This window comes from Pundamilia nyererei, unplaced genomic scaffold, assembly GCF_000239375.1.
Source record: "Pundamilia nyererei isolate P.nyererei 1_Seehausen unplaced genomic scaffold, PunNye1.0 scaffold00164, whole genome shotgun sequence".
Taxonomy (NCBI): domain Eukaryota; kingdom Metazoa; phylum Chordata; class Actinopteri; order Cichliformes; family Cichlidae; genus Pundamilia; species Pundamilia nyererei.
The window spans coordinates 1,380,016-1,389,031 of NW_005187565.1; the positions used below are offsets into that span (position 1 = coordinate 1,380,016).

Genomic DNA, 9,016 nt, shown 5'->3' on the forward strand with positions numbered 1-9,016 from the left:
CCTGTTAGAGCACTAAGATGATCTACTCAGTTACTCTTGGTGCAGCCAAGATCTCGGCTGAAGAATCCCCGGCAGCCTACGATTATTGCAGCATAACTAAGGGAGGATTCAGGGTCAGCTGAATTCTGACTTACTTATTTCGCTCAATGACACAAATCAGTTTATAACTTTATACAACTACCACCCAGATAACTGGATCAGAGAGAGTTTGAATGCTGAGTGAGAGCAGACAGTGCTGAGCCTTTACTTTCAGATTCCTCCATGCTGTGTTAGCACTTCCACATCATTAGCAAACTGCTGCTGAAGTGAGAAGAAGTGAACATACACAATGTAAAACTGAACTGAACAGACTGGGCCCCTGGGTGCTACTGAGGTGTCACCGATCCCAATCTGATCCAAAAATCAGATCAGTCGCTCCCAAATGTTGATGTATCACATCCAGCACCCTGATATAGTCTGTTGTTACGACAATGACTGGCTTTACAACGTTTACTCACCCCAAAACCTCCACAACTTTGTGTTTGCACAGCTCCTCTGCAAGAATCTCGATGCTGCTGTCGGACAGGTGATTCACACACAGTCTGCAGGGGAACAGTTGTATTAGAGCTCAGAGTTAAACGAAGCAGGTGTTTGAAAGCACGGCCGTACTCACCTCACTACGGTCATCTTGCAAAAGGAAGGCTTGAGCTGCTTCACCCCATAGTCGCTGATGTTGTTGTTATCCATGTCGAGCCCCAGGACTTTCTGACGGTGCTGCAGCACAAAGTTCAGGGCGGTGCAGTCACCCGAGTACACATTACAGTAACCCAGCTTGATGAAGCCGGCCGTGATGCCTTTCGCCGTCACCTGAGCAATGTCTTTGCTTCCCGTCTCGAATATGCACCTCAGCATCCACAGGAAGTTGGGCAAGACGTGAACTTTCTTGCCTTCCTGGCCGTCGTAGTGGGGTAAGCCGCGCAGGTGCAACTTGACACTAGTGGAAAGGTACGACTTCAGCAGGGCCCGTTTCTTCTTCAGTAAGACGGGAGACACCAGATGTCCCATCAAGCCTCTTTGACTCTTGGACAGCAGGCCGCACAGGAACAGATTAGTGAACTGCAGGTGTTCGTTGGTTGCAAACGGCTTCTTTTCGCTGGGCTTTGAAGAGCTACTTATGCAGGAATCAAGAGGCAGACAAGACACCTTCCTTCTCCTGCTGCACTCTGTGAAGAACTTGAGGATGGAGCTGGCAGCAGCCTGCTCGTCCAACACCAGAGCAAAAGCCGCCAGGAAAGACTGAAGGGTGATGTGGAGGAACTCAAAGGTAGCGGAGCTCCCGCTAGCACCCTCCTCACTAACAGGTCTGAGAAAGCCGAGAGTCAGATCTTGCTCCATCACACCACACTCACTGATCTCCTCTTGGCTGGAAATGAAGCTGCCTCTCTCCATTCCCTGCAGCGCCAGCTTGGCAAACACAGCAAGAGGCCTGAGCCCTGCTTTGAACGTCTCCGAGGTGCAGCGGGTGCTTTTCTTCAGCAAAGCGGGTGTAGCAGAGCGACTGAGGAACACTTCGGACAGCAGGAGGAAGATGTCGGTGAGCGTGATGCAGGTTTCGGGCAGATGGAAGCTGTCGTGCATTGTGTGCAGGTGTCCAAAGCTCTTAAATACAATCCAGCAGAACAGCGGGGTGGAGCACAGCCCACAGAGGTGGGGGCTGGCATCCAGCTGAATGGACACCAGCTCTCTGTGCTCCTGCTCCTTAAAGTGCAAATCAGTGTAAGTCTTCAGGTGATCTGGGGAGAACCCACGCAGAGCCACCTTCTTTCTGATCACCCTGCTTTGGATCTCAATCCCTGTCCGGGCCGTCAGCACTTTTTGAGAGCCCTTGAGTAATTTCCCACAGAGCAAGCTGATAAGCAGCTGGAGCGGGTTGGCCTTATCCTCCGGTGAAACCACCTCAGGCAGGTTCATCAGGTCGACGTCCTCCTGAATCTCATCGTAGCCGTCAAAGGTAAAAACGACTTTCTCTGGGAAGCGCAGGATGTAATCAAACACTTCATTGTCTGGATCGTGATCTGGGTAGCAGTTGTGTTTGAACAAAAGGTCTCTGAGAGAGATTTGTTCTGCGTCCTTGAAGGTGCTGAACATCCTACAGCGAAACTTAAAGAAGAAGACTGCATCCGTCTGCAACTCCTTTATGGACCAGAGGTTCTGGAGCTTCTGCAGAAGGATGGATTTTCCCACACCAGCATCCCCCATTACGTAGATGATTTCACCTTGGGGGTTGAAAGCTGCGTGATCTCCCAGGAGCTGGTCCACACTCTCTAAGAAGCCCAGGCTTTCATTGCAGTCATTTAGCAGTTCCATCACAGTGTCAGTGTAGAGGTCCTCCAGCCGCGTCTCCTCTTGCTGGCCATAGGACATGATGAAGCTGGTGTCCCGGCTCATGTCATGTCTTAACTTCTCACAGTATCTGCTGACTTAGTGCACATTAAAAAGTGTCAAAGCTTTGATCAAACTCATTCTTAAACAGATCTAGATCAGTGCATCTGTGAAGGATTCACAGCACTTCACTGGTTCCACATGCTGCCATGTTACAGCCTGATAACGAAGTAAATTCCAGTCAAGTTCAGCTCAAATTCCTGAACACAGTAGTCTATAATGACTGAAAAAACTCAGAACTGGTGCAAATGTATTGAAAATAAAAAACAAAACTTGACATGTGTAACTTCTTCCATGACACTCGGGTGCATCCTGTTTCCACCGTGGTAAATTCAGCTGATTGGGCATGGTCTGGCACACGGCTGTCTGTATAAGCATGTCAGTGGCAGCCATGAAGTCCAGTGAACGAATCATCTTCAGGCCTCTGAGACAGCATTGCACAGTGAAGCACTGTGAATACTTTCCAAATGCACTGTAACTCACAACACTACCACAATAACAGCAGGTATCCCAGCACAGCAATCTTCTAATCTAACTGTAGAAGACAAAACTCCTCTAGAAAGGCAAAAAAGAATTATGTGCACTAACATAGCTATTCGATTTTCCATGTGTTCACGTTTTTACAGGGTAGAGAACACATAAGCATGGGGGGAAATCTAGAGTTTTATAAGGAGGTGTTGCTCTTTGTAAGAACTACAAAAAAGTGAAGCAGAGAGAACTGAGGGAGTGGAGTGTTTACAACCCGAGTGCCGCCACTGCTCAGCTGTTTCATAAATGACCAAAAATAGCAAGAAAAGTGTATCAGATTAAATAAGAAAACACAAGAGCAACTGGCCCAGTGTGAGAAAGCTCCAAAAGTGGAATATTCAGTGTAAATAGCTCCAAACGTTTAAATAAAGACTGACTGCTCATCTTGCAGCGCTGCTGTGTGTGCGCGCGTGTGTGTGTGCGTGTGTGTGTGTGCGTGCGTGTGCGTGTGTGTGTGTTATCTGTAGCTACAGACGGGGGATTTCTTCTGGGTTTCTAAAGAGAAAAAAAAGTGTGTTCTTTATGATTTCGGTGCACCGTGTTTTATTGGTCATCACATGATTTAAGGGAGAATTGCAGCGTGACGTTGACTGGTTCCAGGTAGGGAAGCTTTTGTGTGGCTTAATTACATTTAGTTAAACTTACATGAAATTTAGACCAAAAGCCTGAAAGTATACAAACAAAAGTTAAACATAACTGATATCAGTTCAAATGAATAATAAGGTAAAATGTTACAAATGTGTCCAAATGTGTTTAATAATGTGAAAAGAAATCATAAAGAATAGTGTGCCCACCTAAAAAATGGCTGTCTGGATATTTTGTATCAAATATTGTTTTGCGACAGAGTGCAGGTTGCCTTCGGTTATTAGTTGTTTCTTAGATACTGGCTTTAACCACTGCGTTGGTTACTCAAGCTGATCTTACTGTATCTGTTGAAATAAGCTGTGAGGGCTGACAGAGCTGCTTTACAACGTTTGTCTCATGTCCAGCTAAATCATTTACTTTTACAGTGCATGTTACATCATCTAAATCTGTGAAGTGGGCAGAAATGTGCACTGAAATTGTGGCATCACTATTAACATTTAAGACCTTTGCATACTGAACATATTTTGCTTTTCAAGTGCTTTTAAGATATTCTGAGACTTGAGGAGGTGGTAAGGCTGCGCATGTTTCATGCTCTCACAAACAAAAGTTCTACAAGTTCAAGTAAAAAATAACAAATAAAACAGCTTTAAGTCAATAACACTCAGAGACTCCTTTAATCCTGCTGCATCAGCCTGATGGTTACTGTCGTTATTCATTTAAAACACCCACATACTCTACACATAACTTCAGTCACTCAAAAAAACCTCGCTGGTTTCTACAATTACAGTTTGAAATATAACTACACTTTCTGTATAATCATGTAGAAAATATACTGTTACTCTTGTTATAGATTCTTATATTCTACCATAACGGCTCAACTGGTAACAGCAGACTGACTTCTTACAGATGTGAGAGCTGTAAAGTAAGAAAGAGGTCAAAGATAATGACACCTACTTGGATCAGTGTTAACCACCTTCATCACTGCTACATCTTCACTTGGGTTGTAGTTGATCTCTTCCAGCCATGGCTGCAGGTCTATGTATGCATCACATACGTTATAAATTATGAAGATGAAATATTCACAGGCCTCCTCCCCTTTGCACTGGACCAGCTCCAGGACTTTGCGCACCTAAAAAAAAAAAAAACAATCATGAAAGAAATTCAAATTTATATTTAAAGTTTTTAAATTGTGAAGTATGTATGCAATCTACTGACCTTAAAGGAGAGGTCAGAGGTCAAATGTCATTTTATACAGTACTTTCGATATATTCACAAAACACACAACACCTGTAGCAATGATAGCTGTCCACCAATGAATTACTAAGTTGACCTTGAAGACCTTGATGGACGATAGCTGACGTGGGTCGTTAGCATGACCTCACCCTCCACAGAGTTTTACAAACACACAATCCAAACTTTTCAAGCTGTCACGTTTACACACAGAGTGATGACACGCACACATGCAGACACTATCACAAACATCGCCTCCTCGGTGAGGCAGTCAGGAGTCGTATTCAGAGATTTTTGAGCACAGTTTTTGTCTGGGATCTTCTTTTTTCTACCTGATCAGCCTTGGTGGCAGTTTGCTGAACAATCTCAACATCCTCCTGACAGAAGAAGCCACAGGTGAACAGGTTGTCCAGGATGCACTGAATGCTCCTCAGCCTGGTCACGAGCAGCTCTCTGTGGTAGGTGAGGAGGCTGGAGCACGGCACCCTGGCTTCTTTTATCTGATCCATATTTACAGGACAACAGTCAGCTCTGTGGAACAAAAGATCAGAAACGACACTGCTGACAGCATTTCAACATCACATGGTAAGTTTCTTTCTTCTCCTTCCTTATTCTCAAGGGGGTCACCTTTGTGACTTGCACATGACTCAGATGGTCACACCTGATGCCCTTCCTGACACAGCCGTCCCAGATATTTCTTGAACCCTGTCATCACCCTTCGTGTTTGGAACACGTGCTAACCGTGTAACCACTGTGACACGATTTTTGCTAAATCAAATGGACAAAGTGAGCAACAGGACTCACACAGGTTCACTTCTTATCATTTGAAACTGATGACAATTTAGTTACAAAATTGCTCGAGTACAAACAGCAGGGTCTCGTTCGTGCTTTCAGCCGAACCTTTGTGTGAATGTAAGGACTGTTTTATTGGCTCCTTTCTTTTAAAGCTGTGTTCAGAGCACTTTAACAGTTCAGACTAATCGCCCTTTTCAATATCAATAAAGTCTGATGACTGATTTTTTCTGTGTGTAGAAAAGAAATCCAAGTCAAAATATGCCAAATTGCTTGTTTTCTTTAGTCCTTATCTGTCAAAAGCTGTGGTCTCCACCATACACACCCAACTACAGCACAGAAAGGACATTACTAAACCCAGATTACTATGAACCAGTTCATCACCTATCACTTTTTTTTTTAACTTTACCCCTTTTTGGCCAGTCAACTAACTGTTAATTCAGTAAGGGATACACCAAAATATCAAATATATACTAAAATATCATTGCATCAGCAGGTTAAATTACAGGCCAATCAATAAAGTGTCTTTAAGATTGATACCAATGTTTGCTTTTTAAAGGATAGTGCAGACATTGGCCATTTTTTTCTTCCAAACACACAGATTACTCAGACATGTTATGTGTAGTTATTTATTTCCTGGTTTATGCTCCAGCCAACTCTGCTGGAACAGCTGGTTGTGTTTTTGTCTGTCCTGCTAAAATGTTTTTGGAACATGAATGTGTTTGTTTTTCATCAAAAATCTCACCTAAAAGAAAAAAACCATCAGCATCTGCCAATGTCAGCAGTGGCCCGATGACAAACAAGGACGCTGTCATCACAGAGATACAGACACTGTAACGCAGACCTTCCCAAAGTGTGTGTGTGTGTGGGGGGGGGACAAAACGCTTGGACACTGCTGGGGCGCCACAGAAACGCAAAGCAGGAGATGAAGCGTCGCTGAATGTTTCCAAACCAACTTCATTCTGAGCCAAAGACTAGAAAACATGGTGAAGCAAATCTTCCCTTTGGCTTCACCTGCACAGGTGCTGAGGTAGGTCTCCCTGCAGGACTGGTTTCCCTGCATCAGGAGCAGCGCTGGGCTGTTTAAATCACAGACAACAGGATCCCACATTCTTGATCTTTGGTTCACAAACACTTGTTGTAATGACTAACTGCTCCTGACATGTTGGAGACGTTTGCTCTTTATACAGTAAAGTTACAGCTGGATACAAATAACATCAGGCTGATCCTGCCACGATTTTGTGTTTAAACCCATTTTGCACAGAGAGGCATTTTTTGAAAAATGTATTGATGCAATGTTGAACATTATTACACAGGAAAAACAACTACACGTAAAATAATCCCACCGTGACGCCTCTGCCTTTGTAAATGGAGGGACAGTAACTGCGTGTAAACCTGCAGACAGTCAGATTAACAGTATTTGTCTCTATCTGCTATTCTGCAATTCATCCCATGTAAACAATAACGTGGCCACAGCGTGGCGTGGAAAAAGGCTCATACCTCTGACGCTGCGTGACGAACTCTGTATTCCTCGTCCACACGGAAACGCAAAAAGGTTTTTAAAAATGTGTGCGTGCGCGCGTGCACGGGGCCGTTCCCTGGAGGTTACCGTTTGCGGAGTAAGTTTCCGATTCTGACCACACGTGAGCAGCCTGCATCTCTGAGCTCGGTCTGAAACACTGAGTGCATGAGTACCGGTGGCTGCATTTCACAAATACTGTAAACACACAAAGGCTGGCAAGATGTCTGACCTGCAGCTCGCCAAACGCGGTTTACAGATTTATCACTTCCGAAGTTCGTGCTACAAATATCTTTCGCATCTTTAGTCACAAAGTAACACAACATTCGGGCGTATTTTCCCGCTTTTACCCTCAATCCTGGAATGGCTCTGTTTTGTTTACGGAAATACAAACCTAGTGAAGAAGAGTCCGTAACTGGCATGAACGCTTAGCCTCTACCTCTCTTCCCTCAGCCGTGCTGACCCTGTTAAAGAGCTCCTGAAAGGTGCCAATAAGAAAAAATGATGTCTCCGAAGTTCATTGCAGCCCACAGAAGAGTTACCCGTACTGGACGGTATCGTAGGTACAGAACCATAAATCAATCCTACCATTGTGCTGGGTCCACACCAAAGTTACAGCCGGGTTAGAAAAGAAAACTAAAACTTCTGTTAAAATGCACGACAGCCCATTAGGCTACAGTCAGTGCCTGTGCCGCGCCCCTTAGAAAGCATCAGCTGTAGCCACAGATGCAGGAAGTAAAAGCGCTGTGAATGGATGCGTCATTCTATGCGTGCTGCGTTCAAGGTCCCGCTAAAGCTGTGGAGTCCTGCACGTTATGTCCACCCATCTCTCTCTATTTGTAATTCTCTTATCCAATTGCTGGAGGAGAGGTGACGGGGTGGTGGTACACCTTGCACACGTCGTGTTAGTGTATCTATGAATGAATGCATAAATCCATGTGTAAATAAGCCCCTGTTTAAAATCTTTAAAATGCAATAAATGTGTTACAACTTGAATAAGAGTCAACACTATGACCAATGTATTGTATTGCATATCAGCTGAAGTTGAAATGGGGCTTCTTTTATAACAGGCCTGCTAATTTGATTAACTACAACTATCACTGTCGCCGTCCTCTCAGGCGCGTGGTTGGTCCTGGGCGTTCTCCTCTCTGCCTCCTCGTGTTTTTCAGTAAACTCGGATCGCCCAATAAAAATAAATATTTAGTAAAGGAAAAGTGCGTTCAGACATCTGCCTATCACAGCGAAGTCACATCGGAAACACTATTTTGACCAAGCTACCCACCACAGCAGGTTGATAAAGCGCCCCCATGTGGCCGCCGTTACTCATCGTCACCTGCGCGCACAGTGAGAGGAGGAAAACACACCCTGACTGTGAGCCGACTCGCCTTACTCCTGCTTCCATCATACTTTTAACATGTAAAGGTAGCTGGTGGAAGAGAGAGCAGTGTGTCAGGATTAATGTGATGAATTATATGTGAGCATTCTGGACTGTGATTCTGAATAGAATTGGTAAATTATTCTGCAGTTCAAGAGTAACATCCTCAGTGATTCATCAACAACTTCTAACTTATGGTAATAATTATAATAAATTATAATAATATTGTGGAGGTGTGTAAAGATGACAGGAGAGGTCTCAGTGTGGGCCTAAGCAAACGGCCAGAACAACTGAACCTGTGAGGGAGAGAACTGGCAGAGGAAGGTCCATCCTGTGAACGAGGCTGGTGTAGGCGCGCAGGAAAGGCAGGAGGAATTTGAAACGCTGGCGGTTGGGGGGATGCTCCTGGGGGGCGACCTGTGGAACCGCTCACATTAGCTTACGGGTTGTATGCGGCTGTGTGGTGGACCATGGCCCCCAGTCCATAGCTGACCAAAGCTCTAAAACGAACTGGGGGCCTCTGTCTGAGGTAATGTCCACGTGGGGGGGGGCGCGAAACGCGAGAC

At 44.9% G+C, this 9,016-nt stretch overlaps 1 protein-coding gene across 2 annotated transcripts in view; it reads right to left on the reverse strand.

Annotated features, from left to right (window-relative positions):
- Positions 1-7,852, reverse strand: part of nod1 (nucleotide-binding oligomerization domain containing 1) — a 12,903-nt gene extending 5,051 nt beyond the window's left edge. Inside the window, exons 1-6 of one of the 2 annotated variants that reach the window (XM_005745733.1) lie at positions 7,664-7,852; positions 7,470-7,553; positions 5,097-5,295; positions 4,489-4,663; positions 653-2,459; positions 498-581 (exon numbers count right to left, since the gene is read on the reverse strand). In XM_005745733.1, the coding sequence (XP_005745790.1) occupies positions 498-581; positions 653-2,459; positions 4,489-4,663; positions 5,097-5,273 (2,243 nt within the window). In that variant the 5' untranslated portion in view covers positions 5,274-5,295; positions 7,470-7,553; positions 7,664-7,852. The remainder of the gene's footprint in view (positions 1-497; positions 582-652; positions 2,460-4,488; positions 4,664-5,096; positions 5,296-7,469; positions 7,554-7,663) is intronic. The other variant, XM_005745734.1, reaches the window with a different exon arrangement.
- Positions 7,853-9,016: the final 1,164 nt, after the last annotated feature.